The 16,261-nt window shown below is 68.8% G+C and overlaps 3 protein-coding genes across 4 annotated transcripts; 1 reads left to right on the top strand and 2 right to left on the bottom strand.

The window, feature by feature from the left end:
* Nucleotides 1–317: 317 nt before the first annotated feature.
* On the bottom strand, nucleotides 318–4,033 carry C4H2orf81 (chromosome 4 C2orf81 homolog). 2 transcript variants are annotated; one of them, XM_039551569.1, is made up of 5 exons: nucleotides 3,900–4,033; nucleotides 2,811–3,053; nucleotides 2,514–2,726; nucleotides 2,312–2,424; nucleotides 318–2,196 (listed from the first exon to the last, which is right to left on the bottom strand). In XM_039551569.1, exons 1-5 carry the CDS (start codon nucleotides 3,999–4,001, stop codon nucleotides 1,503–1,505), a joined length of 1,365 nt encoding a protein of 454 aa, XP_039407503.1. In that variant the 5' UTR covers nucleotides 4,002–4,033; the 3' UTR covers nucleotides 318–1,502. The 2 variants fall into 2 exon arrangements, with proteins under 2 accessions (XP_039407503.1, XP_039407502.1); XM_039551568.1 differs by lacking the exon at nucleotides 3,900–4,033 and having other exon boundaries at nucleotides 2,811–3,245.
* WDR54 (WD repeat domain 54) lies at nucleotides 3,932–8,823 on the top strand. The gene is given in 11 exon segments (XM_039551570.1): nucleotides 3,932–4,019; nucleotides 4,398–4,590; nucleotides 4,592–4,606; nucleotides 5,207–5,269; nucleotides 5,358–5,424; nucleotides 6,157–6,213; nucleotides 6,289–6,416; nucleotides 7,278–7,378; nucleotides 7,459–7,621; nucleotides 7,857–7,931; nucleotides 8,077–8,823. Coding segments are annotated over 11 exon segments (1,014 nt in total). The 5' UTR covers nucleotides 3,932–3,999; the 3' UTR covers nucleotides 8,209–8,823.
* A 1,515-nt stretch (nucleotides 8,824–10,338) lies between these two features.
* Nucleotides 10,339–15,490, bottom strand: LOC120409949 (rho-related BTB domain-containing protein 2-like). Its single transcript, XM_039551540.1, is given in 10 exon segments — nucleotides 10,339–10,607; nucleotides 10,686–10,791; nucleotides 10,919–11,007; nucleotides 11,236–11,386; nucleotides 11,659–11,777; nucleotides 12,145–12,390; nucleotides 12,393–12,949; nucleotides 13,377–13,562; nucleotides 14,845–14,948; nucleotides 15,223–15,490. Coding segments are annotated over 10 exon segments (1,920 nt in total). The 5' UTR covers nucleotides 15,415–15,490; the 3' UTR covers nucleotides 10,339–10,437.
* Between the last annotated feature and the right edge of the window lie 771 nt (nucleotides 15,491–16,261).

Below are 16,261 nucleotides of genomic sequence, written 5' to 3'. Positions count from 1 at the left end.
CTCTGTGCCCGGTGGAAAGTCCTCCTGATATGTTCTAATACTGAAGAAGTCCAGTGGAAAAGGAAGAAAATCCGAAATTCCAGGGAAGGGAAAAAAATTTCAACTCTCAGTCTCTCTCCGGAGAAAAAGAAGCTGAAACAACTGGCCAAAAGCTGACTGGGAAGCAGCAAGCCGGGTGCTTCCTCACTCCCCTGCTGCAGCTGGAAAAAAAGTCCCTATCTCTATGTGACCTTGAACAAGCTGCAAACTGCTTTGAGGAAGTTTTGCTCAGTTTTTCCTTCCCCCTCTCAGGCTCAGTCGAAAGGCACAGAAAGGCACAAGAATTAATTTCTGGGCATAGGGCAGCGATACGGGATACACATCATAAAGTCACCCCAAGACACCGCCCCAATGTTCCTTTGTGGTGTTGAGCAACAAGGGAGTCATTGCAGCAGCGCAAGAAGTGGGGTCACAAATAGGGCTGTTGATTTGGGGGGCACTCGTCTTGTAGAACCGCCAGAGCAGACCCTCGACCAACACTGAATTAAGACCCGAGCGCGCGATGGTGAAAACACTCTCACGCTAATTAGGAACTGGAAACCACGCCTACTCCATCATTTTATGCCAATGAGAACCGAAAGCCGCGCCTAAGGCCTCGCCTCACGCTAAAACGGAACTGAAAACCGCACCCGCTGTCACAGCTCATGCTAATGAGCTGAAAACCACGCTCACTCCTCATATGCTAATGAGGAACTCTATAACTATAACTCAGGGAGTGACCGGGGCACGTGTAAAGCTCCCTGTGTCACTCCGGTGTCCCCGGTGCCACCCCAGGGCTGCTCGCCCGCGCCGCTGCGGACTCCCTGCAACCCCGGCACGGCTACAGGAGGGGCGATGCCCCCTGTGCCCCCCAAAGTCCCCATCCTGCAGTGCGGGGACACTCGGACACGGGTGGTCCGGAGCTGGAGCACGTCCCTGTGGATGCAGGGACCTTCAGGAGTGGCGCAGCAGGCGGGGACAGTCCCGGAGGCGAGGGACCCCGGAGCTCCCGGGAAGGCAGAGGAGGCTCCGGGCAGCCTCTGCCCGCCCGGTCCCGCCGGAGCTCACGGGGCGAAGCCACACGTGTCACCCCGTTACATCCCCCTTACTCCTCGTTTGGGGACAAAGGCGCTGCGGGGACGAGCCACGTGTGGGTTCGGGGGCTAGTGGCACCACGGGTGCAGCGCCCGGTGCTCCCGGTCCGGCTCCGGTGGCACCGCCGGCTCCCCGGCCGAGTGGGGAAAACTCATTTTAGGGTTTTTTATTTGCTTGTTTTCTTCAGCAGCGCTGGCAAAGAGCCCCCAGCTCCGGGGGCGCCGCGCGGTGCCGTGCCCGGTGCCAGCCCCGGCCCCGGAGCTGAGACATCCCCCGAGAGCGGCAGCCCCCGGAGCTGCCGCATTCCCAGCGGGTTTTCCAGGTGCTTCTCTCATTCGTGCTCTGACATCCGGCACTCCGGGTAGGGGAGGATGGGCTTCAGTTGATGCTCAGCTCTCCTCACCGCCGCCTCCTCCTTCTGCTCCCCGTCCCCCTGACGGTCGCGCCCCTCCACGGCCGGCCCGCGCCGCTCGCTGCCGCCCCAGCGCACGGTGACACCGGGCGCCAGCCGAGCCGAGGCCAGCCAGGGGTGACACAGCTGCGGCTCGGCCCTGGGCGGCCGCCCGGGTCCCGGGAGGACCTGCCGGGACCCCGACGGGGGTAGCCGGGCCCGCGAGGCTCCCGGCCGCATCTGATCCGCCTCGGTCATCAGGTCCACCACGCTCACCTCGGGGACGACCCAGCGAGCGGCAACGCGGCGGGCACCCAGCCTGGGCACCCCCCTGCCGCCGGAGGGTCTGAGCAGCTGGATCGATGCCAGGCGGGTGCGGGAGGAGGATGGCAGCGGTGGCACTGGCCGCCGTCCTCCGCCGTGGCCTCCAGGGACCCCTGCGGTCCCTGCGCTGGCGATTTCGGGGGCTTGGCCGGGAGCGGAGCCGGGGGCCGGGGCGGGCTCGGCGGGGCCGGCCGGGGTCGCGGGGGCCGGGAGAGGCGGAGGCCCTTCCTGGGGGGCCGGGGAGCGATGGGCGGCTCCGGGCTGGGTGGCCCTGACACGGGCGGGACGGCGACAGCGTCGGGGACCTGAGCGGGAGGAGCTTCGGCGGCTGCGGAGGGCTCCGGGCACGGCGGCTCCGCATCGTAAACCTGCCCGGGGGACAAAAGGGACTCGGTGTTGGTGACACCGGGTGTCCCATGGCCCCGGAGCTGCTGGGGGTCAGCCCGGGGGGTCTCAGGGAGGGGTAGCCGGGGCACGTCTCACCTGGTCCGTGGGCAGAGGGTGGACAGTCGGACGGGAACAGCGTCGGGGACCTCGCCAGGACACTCGGGCGGACCTTCAGCCTCGGCTATCACGGGGACGTCCTCGGACGGCACCTGGCCGGGGGACAGAGAGGACCCGGTGTGGGTGACAGGGCTCGTCCCGCGGCCCGGGCGGGTTCCGGGGCGGTCGGGGAACGTCTCACCTGTTCCGAGGGCCGGGACACGATGGGGGGAACGCCCGCTATCCAGGAGTCCCAGGTGCAGGTTTCGGGCTCCTCATCCTCCTTCCAGACTCCGTCTCGTTCGGGATCCGGGTCCCCCTCAGGGTCCGGTTCCCCGTCGTCCCGCACCTGGAACCGCCACTCGGCGACAAACAGGATGGCGTCCCGCGCCCGCGACACCGTGAAGGACACCCGCTGCAGAGACGGCGCTGAGACCCCTGCCCGGGACTCCCAGCCCCCCCCAACCTCCCCAAATCATGGGGGGGGGGGGTCTCTCACCTGCCGTGCCGCCGCCGCCAGTGCGCACTCGCTCATCACCCGGTCCAGGAGATCGTCCAGGATGGGCCCGGTGTCCAGGGGTTCGGGCGGGGACTCCCCGCCATCGTCGGGCGGGGTGAGCTGGGCCGCGGTCCGGCCGGGGCTTTTGGAGGAGGTCTTCTTGCCCTGCCGGGGCTGCGATCGCACGAGCGTTCGTGACTTGTCCCGTCGCGACTTGGTGCCGGCCCCGCGGGGTTTCGCTTTCTGCACGGGAACAGAGACCCCCACAGCTGCCGCTGCCCGGGCGGGACCAGCCCAGTGCGCCCCAGTATAGACCAGTACACCCCCACGCACCACAGCGTGGCCCCTCAGTTCATCCCAGTACATCCCAGTGCATCTCAGTACATCCCAGTATACTCCACTACACTCCACTATAGCCCAGTACACCCCAACCCGCCCCAGAACGGCCCCCCCAGCTCATCCCAGTACACCCCAGTATAGCCCAGTACACCCCAACCCGCCCCAGAACGGCCCCCCAGCTCATCCCAGTACACCCCAGTATAGCCCAGTACATCCCAACCCGCCCAGAACGGCCCCCCAGCTCATCCCAGTACACCCCAGTATAGCCCAGTACATCCCAACCCGCCCCAGAACGGCCCCCCAGCTCATCCCAGTACACCCCAGTATAGCCCAGTACATCCCAACCCGCCCCAGAACGGCCCCCCAGCTCATCCCAGTACACCCCAGTATAGCCCAGTACATCCCAACCCGCCCCAGAACGGCCCCCCAGCTCATCCCAGTACACCCCAGTATAGCCCAGTACACTCCAACCCGCCCCAGAACGGCCCCCAGCTCATCCCAGTACACCCCAGTATAGCCCAGTACATCCCAACCCGCCCCAGAACGGCCCCCCAGCTCATCCCAGTACACCCCAGTATAGCCCAGTACACCCCAACCCGCCCCAGAACGGCCCCCCAGCTCACTCCAGTATACCCCGGTATACCCCAGTATATCCCAGTATAACCCAGCTCCACCCAGCCAACACCGGCCCCCTTGGCCCCGCTCTGCCACCTCCCAGTTCCCCCAGTCCCGCCCAGTTCTCAGTCCCACCTCGGCCATCCCGCCCCTTCGGCGTCCCAGACTCCACGGCAACGTGACGTAATCACCGCGCGCCGCCCTCCGTGACATCATCACGCCACGACGCGTCTCCATGGCGGCGGCGAGCACCGGGTGAGCGGGGAGGGGGAAAGGGGAAATTGGGGGGCAGTGGGGGACTGGGGGGGGGGAAAAAGGGGCGGGAAGGGTGGGGCGGGCAGGCCGGGGGGCTCCGGAAGGGGTCGGGGAGGTGGGGCTGGGGTGGGGTCCCTGGGAGAGAACCTTGGGCCGTGGGCCTGGGGGGCCCTTGGGAGGGGAGGGGGGCGGATCTGCCCCCCGCCCCCTGGACCGGGGGCCCCGGTCCGCCTTGGAGCTTCCCCCGGCTCCCTGGATCTACCCCTCCGCGTCTGGATGCATCACTAGCCCCACATCAGCGCCCCTGGCCCCTCTTGAATCTGCTCCCACTCCCCCTCTGGACCCACGGCAGCCCCGGCTCGCTGTGCCCCCCTCAGGGCCGTACCGCCGGGAGCGGAGCCTGGCCCTGCGGAGCAGCAGCTCGGCCCTGTACAACAACCTGGCCGTGCTGTGCCCTCCTGCCCGGCCCCCGGCCTTCGGCACCGTGCACGGCACCAGCCTCAGCCTGCTGGGCAACGAGGGGCCCCCCCGGCAGCTGCAGGCCCGGGGAGGGGGCTCGGCCCTCAGCACCCCCCCTGCTCACACAGGTGAGGGACAGGGAGCACAGGGAAAGCTTCGTCTGGCTCTTCCTGGCACCGGGCAGGGGGTGGGACACGGCCCTGGCACGGCCCTGGCACGGCTCTGGCTCTGGTGGGGCCGTGTCACAGCTCTGTCACCCTCCTGTCACCGAAACAGGGCGGGGGCAGCCCCAGGACCCTGCAGTGCCCAGACCGTGGGGAGGGCGAAGGAGCCCCCTGAGGGGTTTGTGGGACGCTGGGGGGGTCCCCGAGGCCAGGGGGGCCCCCCCTGTGGGAACGTCAGACACGGCTGGGGTGGGGGGGGCCAGGGGGTCCTGCCCCAGGAGGGGGGTGTGGGAGGCTCCAGGAGGAGGGTTTGGGGGCTCCTGTTCCAGGAGGAGGATGAGGGGGATCCTGCCCTAGGAGGAAGGTTTTGGGGGGGCTCCAGGTGGAGGATTTGGGAGGCTTCACGAGGGGGTTTTGGGGGGGGCTTCAGGGGAAGGGTTTGTGTGGGCCACAGGAGGAGGAGTTGGAGGGCTCCAGCAGGAAGGTTTTGGGGGTCCTGCCCCAGGAGGGGGCTGTGGGGTCCTGCCCGTGCCCCCCACTCCCGCCCCACTCCGTCCCTCCCAGGCCGCGTGGTGCGAGCTCCCATCCCGGGTGCTGCTGGTGCTCACGTCCCAGCGCGGGGTCCAGGTGAGGCCTGCGGGGCTTGGGGACTCCTGGGGGTCCTGCTGCCCCCCTGTCACCCCCCAGAGTGTCCCACCCTGTCCCTCCATCCCAGATGTACGAGTCTGACGGCTCCACCATGGTCTTCTGGCACGCACTGCACGTCCCAGAGCACCCGGCAGGTGAATCCCTGAATCCCCCAGAGACCCCTGAACCCCCCCCAGCACTGCCCAGGCCACCACTGACCCGTGTCCCCAAGTGCCACATCCACATGGATGTTAAATCCCTGCAGGGACGGGGATTCCACCACTGCCAGGGCTGGACAGCCCTTCCCAGGAGGAATTTTCCCGATATCCCAACACCTGGCCCAGCCTGAGGCCGTTCCCTCTCCTCCTGTCCCTGTTCCCTGGGAGCAGAGCCCGAGCCCCCCGGCTGCCCCCTCCTGTCAGGGACTTGTGCAGAGCCAGAAATTCCCCCCGAGCCTCCTTTGCTCCAGGCTGAGCCCCTTTCCCAGCTCCCTCAGCCTCTCCTGGTGCTCCAGCCCCATCCCAGCTCCCTCAGCCTCTCCTGCAGCTCCAGACCCTTTCCCAGCTCCCTCAGCCTCTCCTGCAGCTCCAGCCCCTTTCCCAGCTCCCTCAGCCTCTCCTGGTGCTCCAGCCCCATCCCAGCTCCCTCAGCCTCTCCTGCAGCTCCAGACCCTTTCCCAGCTCCCTCAGCCTCTCCTGGTGCTCCAGACCCTTTCCCAGCTCCCTCAGCCGCTCCAGCCCCTTCCCCAGCTCCGTTCCCTGGACACCGGCACCTCGCTATCTTGTCGTGATAGGCCCAAACCCGTGCCAGGATTGGGGTGTGACCCCCAGTTCCTGTCACGGGGGTCAGTCCCTGCCCATGGGTGGCACAAACCCGTTCCCTTCCAGCACATTCCGTGTTCGCCCGAGGCATCGCCGCAGCCGGCGGCCGCTTCGTCTGCGTGGGTGAGCCAGGCCTGGGCCGTGGGGAAGGCAGTGGCCCTGGGATGGCCCAGGCCTGTTGACCCCCTGACCCCACAGGGACATCCTCTGGGGCCGTGCTGGTGTTTGACATCCCCCCAAAAGGGACCAACGTGACGCTGAGCGAGATCCTGGAGCAGCACCGGGATCCCATCACCGACATCGCAGCCGAGCAGGGCCAGGCCCCGGTATGGGGGGAGGGTGGGGGACCCTAAATCCCATTGATTCCACCCCCTGCCATGGGCAGGGACACCTCCCACTATCCCAGGCTGCTCCAAGCCCCAGTGTCCAACCTGGCCTTGGACACTTCCAGGGATCCAGGGGCAGCCACAGCTGCTCTGGGCACCCTGTGCCAGGGCCTCACCTCCCTCACAGGGACGAATTTCTTCCCAATATCCCATCTAAATCTCCCCTTCTCCAGTGAGAAGCCATTCCCCCTTGCCCTGTCACTCCATCCCTTATCCCAAGTTCCTCCCATCTCTCCTGGAACCTCCTGAGGCACTGGGAGCTCACAGGGCAGGTCCCTGCAGACTCACCAGCCCTTTCCTCCCACTCAGCACTTTCCCTGATGAGTCACTGAACTTTCCTTGCTCTGGGATCCCCAAGGAATTCATCCCCCAGAACCCGTTCCCGAGCTGCCGTGTCACCGCGGGGACACGGAGCTGTTGTGTCACCTCCCACAGCCGCCGTCCCCATCCCCTCACACACCCCCCTGGACTTTGCTCCTCGAGTGCCGAGGGTTCCCAGGGCTGCCCCAGCGAGATTCCCAGGGCCGGAGCGGCCGGGAATCCTCGCAGAGGGAGGGGTGCCCTGATCCTTCCTCGAAATCCACCCTCGGCGTGGCAGCGTGGGCAAACACGGGCGTGTTCCAGCGGAGCCGCCCGCGGGTGCTCCCGGCCCCGCTCCGGCCGGGATCCGTCAGCGCTTCGGGAGCTGTTCCAGCTTGTCCTGGTGCCCCTGGGGTAGCCCCGCAGCCAGGGCAGTGCCAGGTGCCATCCCAGAGCTGGGGACACTGCCCGGTGATGCCCCTGAGCCATCTCTCCCCACAGGATGGGGCCGGGGACTTGGTGACAGCCGATGACTCCGGGACCCTCTGCCTGTGGAGCACTGGGGAGGAGTTCACCCTGCTCGGGAAGATCCCGGGATCTGGGTGAGCCCCGGGGGTCCCGCAGGGTGTCGGACACGAGGGGGGGACGCCCTAGAGGAGGTGACACATTCCCCTGTGTCCAGCTGCACCTGCTCCTCGGTGAGGCTGTGGAACGGGATCGTGGCCGCGGGCTATGGGAACGGGCAGATCCGGCTGTGGGAAGCGGGGTCGGGGCAGATCCGTGCCCAGGTGAGCGCCCACGCCCGCTGGATCTACGCGCTCGACCTGGCACCGCTCACCGGCAAGGTACGGAGGGGACGGGGTGTCCCACCTGGAATCACACCTGGAATCACACCGAGCATCCCACGCTGACATCCTGCCCAATATCCCAACCTGCATCCCACCCCAACATCCCACCTGACATCCCACCCTGAAATCCCAACCCGGCGTCCCACCCCAATGTCCCACCCCAGTGTCCCACCCTGCCCCACGGCACTGCCACCTCCGTGGTGTCCCCACGGTCCCTCTGCTCCCCTGGCAGCTCCTGTCGGGTGCAGAGGATTCCTTCGTCCACGTCTGGCAGCTCAGCAGGGACCCGGACACTGATGGCATCGAGGTGAGTCCGGGCTTGGGACACGGACCTGGCACTCGGAGCCACGGCTGCTCCGTGGGGACCGGGCACGTGGGGCAGGGATGTGGCCCTTGGAGCTGTGGCTGCCGTAGGAGTCTCGGCATTCCCTACGGATCCGCTCCTGCCGCAGATCCAGCACTGCCACGCCGAGTGCGTGACAGACACGCAGGTTTGTGGCGCTCGCTTCTGTGACCCCGCCGGGGACACCTTCGCTGTCACCGGCTACGACCTGAGCGAGATCCTCTGCTACGGGCCAGCCTGAGCCGGGAGCTCCGGGAATGTCGGGAACACCGGGAACGCCGGGATGCTCCGGCAGCGCGGCCGTGGGCGAGGGGTGAGCACAGACCCCCCCCTGGAGCTCCGTGGGGATGTGCGGGGGGAGCCCGGCCGGGATCCTCCCCTGCCCAAAGCCCTCCCGAGGGCTGGGAGCTGCTCCAGCTCCACCACCCCCAGGATCCTCCCATGGCTCCCGCCGGCTCCGGGATCCTCCCGTGGCCTCCCACCCTTCCCGGAGGGCGGCGTGGCTGGGAACAGACCCGGCTCAGACGGGAGGATCCCGGGGAACCTGTGCTACCTGCTGCTCCGGCCGGGAGAGCCCCGGGCCCGGCCCAGCGTCCCGGGATGCAACACCCGCCGGCCGCGGGTACCGGGAAGGGGAAAAAGGCGGAGGAAGCCGGGGGAGACACAGGGACCTGGAGGATCCTGCATCCCAACCCTCCGCAGGACCCCAAATCCCGGTGGGACGCTGCAGTCCCATGGCCACTGGCCAGATGTTTGAGGCCCCAGCTGTGCTCTGGGGCTGGAAACATCAGCAGCAGCTGCAGCGGGACCCCAGGGACATCCCCAGGTCCCTCCAGCCCCCCCCTAAATGCCCCTGACCCCCCCAAACCCCCCCGTGGGAGCTGAGGTGACCCCAGGCTCTGCTCCCAGGGCCCTGCGAGGCTGGGGGGAGCGGGGGGGGGAAATGGGGGGCCCAGTCCTGGAGCCACAGCGGGGGCTCAGCCTGGGACAGGGAGCCCCCAGCCCCTCCTGCCGTGCCGGGGATCTGCCCCATCCATAAGTGACCCCCCCACCCTGTATGTCCCACTCGTGTCCCCCCAGTGTGTGAGGTCCCCCCCCATGTGCTCTGTACCCCCCCAATAAATACACCCGAATGAAGCCCCCCCCCCCGTCGCTCCTTCCTTGGGGGGGGTCTCACGTGTTGGGGGGGCCCAGCAGAGTCAGGCTCCGTTAAAAAAGGCTTTATTAAAGGTTAAAACAGCCGCTGCTGAAGTGGGGGGGGGGGGGGGAGGGGGCGAGGCCGGGGGGGGGCGGGGCGGTGGGGGAGGGGCTGCTGTGCTCCTGGGGTAAAAAAGTGTAAAACGGTTGTGCAGTTCAGCCCGGGGGCGGGGACGGTGCCCCCCCCCCCTTACTCCGGGTGAGGGGGTGGGGGACACAGCCCGGGGACAGGGACATTGTCACACCCCCGGGACAGGGACAATGATCCCCCCCCAGGACACAGCCCGGGGCCGGGGGGCCCGTCCAAGGCACAGAGATGAGCCGGGGGCTCTCGCAGCCACACAAGCACCCAGGGACACCCACCCCGCGCCCACCCCCCCACCCACCCCACCCTGCTCACAGCTTGGCCCTCCCCCCACCCCACGGGGGGAGAAAATACAGCACCAGAGAGCCCTACGGGGGTGGGGAGCCCCCCCAAAAAAAAGAAAGGAGGAGCGGCAGAGCCCCCGCTCCCTGCGCACCCCCAGCCCCAAATACTGCTCGGTCAGAGGTAGCACCAGCGTTGGCCGGGGCGGGGCGGCCCTGCCGGGGGGGAGGGGGCTCAGCACGGCCCCCCCGCACGTCCAAGGCACGGTGGGACGGGGGGGCTGCGATACGGCAGAGCCTGTAAACAGCCGGGGGGGGGGGTAAACAAGCCCTTGGGGGACCCCTACCCTGGCCAAGCCCCCTGGCTCAATAGTGGCGGGGTCCCAGGGCCGAGTGAAGCAGCCCAGGGTGGGGGTCCCAGGGTCCACCCCCTCCGTTTCAGTGTGGGATCCCTGGGGTTGAGGGTGGGGGTCCTGAGCCTGAGCCCCTCAGCCCAGCACAGGGACCCCCAGCCCTGTATGGGGGCCCTGGACCTGAGCCCCCCACTCAACACGGGGACCCTCAGCCCAGCCGAGCCCCCCAGCCCTTTATAAAAGCCCCAGGCCCAAGCCCCTCACTCAACACAAGGACCCCCAGCCCAGCTGAGCCCCCCGGTCAAGTGTGGGGGTCCCAGGGCTCATAATGGGAGCCCCAAGCCTGAGCCCCCCCACTCAGCACAGGAACCTTCAGCCCAGCACAGGGACCCCCAGCCCAGCCAAGCCCCCCAGCCCCAAACCCCCCCACTCACCACAGGGACCCCCAGCCCAGCGTGGGGATCCTGAGGCCGAACCCCTTGCTCAGCACAGGGACCCCCAGCCCTCCCGAGCCCCCCAGCCCCACGCGGGGGTCCCCTCCCCGAGCCCCCCGCTCAGGACACGGGGGGCGAGGGCCGCCAGAAGCACCACTTGCTGCGGGGGTGCTGCTTGCGCTGCAGCTGCTCCTCGCGCTCCCGCTCCTTCTTGGAGCGCAGGTACAGATCCTCCTCCTTCAGGTACCACACCGGGGGCCAGCGGTGCCGCTCGAAGTGCGCCTGGTTCTCTGCGGGGACATCCCGGCGGTCACGGCACGGCGGGGACGCCCTCCCCGTGCCCCCCGTGCCCCTCGCCAGCCCCGTACCTGGGGACATGAACTTCATCTCTCGGGGGAAGCGGCGGCACACGCGGTTGTAGTTGGTGCAGATGTAGTGCAGGCACCACGCGGCCAATTGCCGGGCGTTGTGGAACTGGGGAGGGGAATTTGGGGAGGGGGATTTGGGGGGGGTGTCACCCCATCACCTGGGGGTCTCTGTGTTTCCTCCCCCCCCTCCCCCCGGGGGTCTCCGTGCCTTCTACCCCCCCCTTCCCCCGTACCTGCGTCATCTCCAGGTAGATGATGACCTGCTCGTCGATCTCCACGCGCTGCATGAAGGCTCGGAGCAGCTCGTCCACAGCGTATTGCTCTGGGATGGGGCGGGGGGACACGGGGGGCCAGGAGGGGTCACACAGCGGGGACCGAGCCGGCACGCCCTCCCCCCACCGCCCTTACATAAGGACAGCGAATGACACACGGGACGATCGATCGGTCCCCGAGGCACCGGCAGGGTATTGGCAGGTGACGTCAGGGGCCACGGAAGGGGGGGCGCGGTACCGGGGGGGGGGTGCGGGGAGAGGTTGGGGGGGGGTCTCACCGGTGAGCGCCTGCAGCCGCGGCAGGCACAGCCGGTCCGTGAGGATGAGCAGCTCCATGGCGTCCAGCTCGGGCGTGGGGGTGAAGACCCCCGTGTAGAGGAAGTCGAGGACGGCTCGGAGGCAGGCGCAGTTGGTGCCGGGCAGGGACACCTGTGGGATCGGGGGATTTATGGGGGGGAGGCTCAGAGCCACCCCCCGAGGGGGTTGAGGGAAGGGGGGACCCCTCCTGGCAGTGCCTGAGCTGGCACAGCACGCCCAGCCCTGGAATAGCCCCCCGACCCAGCACAGCTCCCCACTTTCTCCTCAGCAAGAGGGAAGCAAGATCCACATGTCCCTGGTCCAGGGGGTCCGAGCAGCCCCCAGACCCCAACCAAAGATGCCCACCCTGCCCCACAGAGCCACAGGTTCCCCCCGGCCCCCACCTCATCGGCGTAGCTCTCACGGAAGCCCCCCCGGAACATGGCCCTCATCCAGTCGCAGCCGGCGATGAGCAGCGGCTTGTGCGCCGGCACCACCCCGTCGTCCACACGGAACACCACGTCTGGGGTCAGGAGATAGCTCAGGGGGGACAGCCACCCCTCAGATACCCCTCGGCCACCTCAGCCCAGGGGCAGCCACCCCTCGGCCACTGCAGACCAGGGACAGCCACCCCTCGGCCACCATTGCCACAGGGACAAGCAACCCTTGGACACCCCTTGCCCACCCCAGCCCAGAACTGTCATGCCACCCCAGCAGCACGCCCATGACTGACTCCGGGACCCCAGACCCCAAAGACCTCAGTGGTGGGAGGGCCTCAGGGTGATCGTAGCCCTGTGCCCACACTGGCACCACGAGAAGGGGACACCAGCTGGAGGGGACAGTGGTGACCTCCCTATCCCCACAGCCCCCCATCCCCGCACCCCCCATACCTGCGAAGACGCCCTTGGCCAGGCACTCCTTGACGCGGTTGGCGCGGCGCACGTGGAAGGCCTTGGTGATCTCCTGGTTCATGAAGCTCTCCTGGTTGAGCTCGTTGGCCACCATCATGCGCAGGTCGAACACCTCCAGCAGCTCGGCCACGGCGCCCACCTGGCGCAGGTCCCCGTGGGGCCGCTCCAGCTTCCCCGTGTACAAATATTCCAGCACGGCGCGGAGCGGCTCCGGCCGCACGCCCGGTCCATGGCCACCACCGCCATCCGCCGCTCCCGCCCCGCCACCGGGTCGGCCACCAGCTCCCAGCGCAGGCTCAGGAAGCCGCGGCCCCACGATGACAGGTCACGGGTCCCCCCGTCCCCCTCGCTGAGGGTCTCGGGTGGCCCCTCCAGCGTGAAGAGGTCGTAGAAACGGGAGCAGGCGGTGGCCAGGTAGACGCGGTGGGCAAAGACGCAGTGGCCGCCCTGCAGCTGGAAGACGACGTCGGCACAGAGCGGGGCCTGGAACAGCGCAGCCGGGCCCCCCCCCAGGCCGGGGGGAGCGTCGGGCACCTGGATGAGGGGCGGGGGGGGCTTGGGGGGCAGGAAGGGCGCCTGCAGCAGCGGGCGCTGCATCTTGCGCAGGTGGGACTTCCAGAACTGCAGGTGGCGGCGGGACACGAGCGCGGCGCGGATGGCGTTGTCGAACACGTCCTTGACCCCGAACTGGGCCACCACGCTGGTCTCGTAGTACGGCACCCCCAGCTCCTGGGCCACCTCGTGCCCCCGCTCCGGCGGCAGGATGTCCGAGGGTTTGATGGGCCTGAGGGGGCATGGACAGGGTGGGGAGCTGGGGAGGGGCTGAGGAGGGTGTCCAGGGCAGCCCCTCCTGATTCCAAGGATGCTGGGAGGTCTCATCCCCATCCCAGGGGGTGCTAGGAGAGTGGCCCCTCCTTATTGTGGGGGTGCCAGGGGGGCCTGGAGGGGAGACCCCAACCCAGGAGTACTGAGAGGGGCAGAGGCTTTACCCCACAAGTGCTGTCAGAGGACCCTGACCCATGAGGGGCCCCCATCCTGCGGCGTCACGGGGGCTGGGATGACACACCCTAACCGGGTGTGACAAAACTGGGGGTCCCCAGAGCAGCAGAGGGAGGGGTCCCCATTCTCATGGGACTGGGGTGGTCCTGGTGATGACACATTGGGGTATCCCTGTCGCCGTGGGGCTGGGAGGTGACACTTTGGGGGCTCACTTCGCCAGCGGCCGGCGCGCGCGGTTGACGGCGTCCAGGTCGGCGTAGCGCAGGTCCAGCTGGCAGCCCACCAGCACGATGGGGGTGCGGGGGCAGAAGTGCTTGATCTCGGGGTACCACATGGTCTTCACGTGCCGCAGCGAGTTGGGGTTTGCCAGCGAGAAGCAGAGCACCACCACGTCCGACCTGGGGGGAGCAGCAGGAGCGGGAGGGCAGCGCTGCCCCGGTGCCGCCCCGCTGTCACCCCGTGTCCCCAAACACGCCCTGCTCAGGTGGCACCCGGGTCCCAGCTCGGTCCCAGGATGCCTGTCACTACCTTCCACGACACCCTGAGAGCCCCCAGACCCCCAGGAGCCCCACAACTCCCGGAGTCCCACGGTCATGGGAGCACCAGAGACCCCCCGGGAGCTTCACAAGCACCTGGAAGCCCCCTGACTATGGGAGCCCCATGGACTCCCAGGAGCCCCCAGACCCCCAAGATGCCCATGGCCAGGGTGACCCATGGACCCACGGCGGGGTCGGCTGGGCGGGTGCCAGTCCCCAGCACCAGGAACAGACCATGCCCGCTATCCCTGCGCCCACCGTGGGGCGGCCACTGACACCCCAGCCCCTGGCTCAGGGGGCGTGAGGTGCCAGGGACATGGTGGGGGTGCCAGGGGACACACGGTGGGTGTCAGCACCCCCAAGTCCCCGGAGCAGCCGCGTGGCCCCGGGCCCGGGTTGTTTTTAGTCCGTGCCGGGACGGGACGTGACCGGGAGGCGCCGCTGGAGCCGGGCCCGTGTCCCAGACCAAGATAGCCGCCACCGGCCCCCCCGGGGCCCCCGGCCAGCCCCGGGGCCACCGCGGGCCATGGGGATCCGGCCCCCCTGCCCCCCCATTGCTGGGGTGTCCCCACTGGCGGGGCCCCCGCCGTGCCGCGGGGAGATTAGAGGTGCCGCGGGGCTGGCGCGGGGCGGCGGCGATAAGAGCCCGGACGTGCTGGCGGCCACGGGGACCGGCTGTTTACAACCGGGGGGCCAGGGGAGGTCTGGGGGGCCCCTCCTGCGGCCAGGCCAGCGCCCCCGGGGAAGTTTCCCGCACCACAACAGCCCCCCCGGGGCCGCCCCCCACCCACAACGCCGGAGGGGCCACGAGCAGCCGGGGTGCCTGCTCGGGGCGGGGGCTTCGGGGGGTGCAGTGTTGGGGTCAGGGTGCCCCCAAAGCCGTCCCCGGCCGGGAATGGGGGCAGCCCCGCCCCTCCCCGAGGGTTTGGGGTGCCAGAGCTGCTCTCTGGGCGCTGGCAGGAGCCCAAGGGGCTCCTTTGGCTCCGCGCGTCCCGGGATGGGCAGGGCTTGGGGTGGGGGTGCTGGTGGTGGGGGCTGGGCTGGGCTGCCGGTGATGGGGTTTGGGGGTCTCGGGGGTGCCGGTGGCGGGGGTCAGGGTGATGGTGGTAGGGGGTGGGGTTCTGGTAGCGGGTCGCGGTCTCACCTGCCATAGGCGAAGCGCCGGTCCTTGTGGTGGTCCCCGAAGGTGTCCCAGAGGCGCAGGGAGACGCTGACCTCGTCCACCACATCCCGGGAGCGCTCCAGCACCTGCCGGCACCGGGAGTGGCACCGGGAACGGCACCATCACCGACCGCCCTGCCCGGTACCACCAGTACCACCCTGGTGTGGCCCCGCTACCCCCTCCCGGGGCCCCGCTCGGTGTCCCTTCTGGTACCGGGTACACTCTATTGTCCCCCCCCCCCCCCGCCCCGATGCCCCTCAGTGCCTGGCGATGCCCGGTGCCCGGTGTCCCGCGGTAACCCCCCTCCCGCTGTCCCCCGCCCGCTGTCCGGCGGTGCCCGGCGGTGTCCCCCGCCCTCACCTCCTGGCAGACGCGGTACTGGTCGATGGCCCACACGGTGGGCACGTGCGTGGCCAGCAGCCGGTACTGGCTCAGCGTGGCGTTGCAGGCGCGGGCGCAGATCAGCCGCGTCTTGCCCACCGCGTTGTCGCCCACCACGACGCACTTGATGGTCTCGACGTTGGGGCGCTCGTAGTCCACGTCGGGGTCCATGGGGGCGCGGGGGGGCCCCGGGCAACGGAGCGGCCCCGCTCAGCGCCCCCCGCCCGGACCCGAACCCGGGCCCGGCCCGTTACCGACCCCCGCCCCGCCCGGCCCGCCCCGCCCCGCAGCCAATCAGCGCGCGCCTCCGCGGCACGCCCCGCCCCGCCCCGCCCCGCCCCGCCAATCCCGCGCGGCCCCGCCCTCCAGGCCACGCCCCCGTCGCCCCGCCCCGCGCGCGGACAAAGGAGCGCCGCCAGGGGGCGCCGCGCCGCCACGTGACGGCACGGCCCCCTCAGGGCCCCGCCCACCCCCGGGCAAAAGGCCACGCCCACGGGGCGGGGTCAGAGGGACACGCCCACGCGAGGGGGAGGGCGGGGGGGCCGGGTCGCGACAGCGGCGACAGCAGTGACATCTGTGATAGCAGCGACAGCAGCGACATCTGTGACACCAGTGACACCAGTGACATCTGTGACAGCAGTGACAGCAGTGACAGAAGCGACACCTGCGACATCTGTGACAGCAGCGACATCAGGGACAGCAGCGACAGAGCGACACCTGCGACATCTGTGACAGCAGCGACAGCAGCGACACCTGTGACATCAGCGGCAGCAGTGACAGCAGGGACAGTAGCGACACCTGTGGCAGCAGCGGCAGCAGTGACATCTGTGACATCTATGACAGCAGCGACAGCAGTGACACCTGTGACACCTGTGACGCCAGTGACATCAGTGACAGCAGTGGCAGACACCAGTGAAACCGGCGACACCAATAACCCCAGTGGCACCGGTAAAACCAGCAACACCGGTTACACCAGCACAACCAGCGACAGTAGCGACAGCAGTGACAGCAGCGACAA

The sequence above is a fragment of the Corvus cornix genome, chromosome 4, assembly GCF_000738735.6.
Source record: "Corvus cornix cornix isolate S_Up_H32 chromosome 4, ASM73873v5, whole genome shotgun sequence".
Taxonomy (NCBI): domain Eukaryota; kingdom Metazoa; phylum Chordata; class Aves; order Passeriformes; family Corvidae; genus Corvus; species Corvus cornix.
Note: the sequence above shows the minus strand (reverse complement) of the source record. Positions and strands in the feature narration are given on the sequence as shown.

Coding starts and splice junctions, on each gene's coding strand:
- C4H2orf81 (XM_039551568.1), bottom strand. CDS start 3,176: ATGTACTGGGATGAACTGAGGGGCCACGCTGTGGTGCGTGGGGGTGTA. Junction 2,425..2,513: donor TGTCCCGGCCCTCGGAACAG/GTGAGACGTTCC, acceptor TCCCCCGGCCAG/GTGCCGTCCGAGGACGTCCC. Junction 2,197..2,311: donor ACCCTCTGCCCACGGACCAG/GTGAGACGTGCC, acceptor TCCCCCGGGCAG/GTTTACGATGCGGAGCCGCC.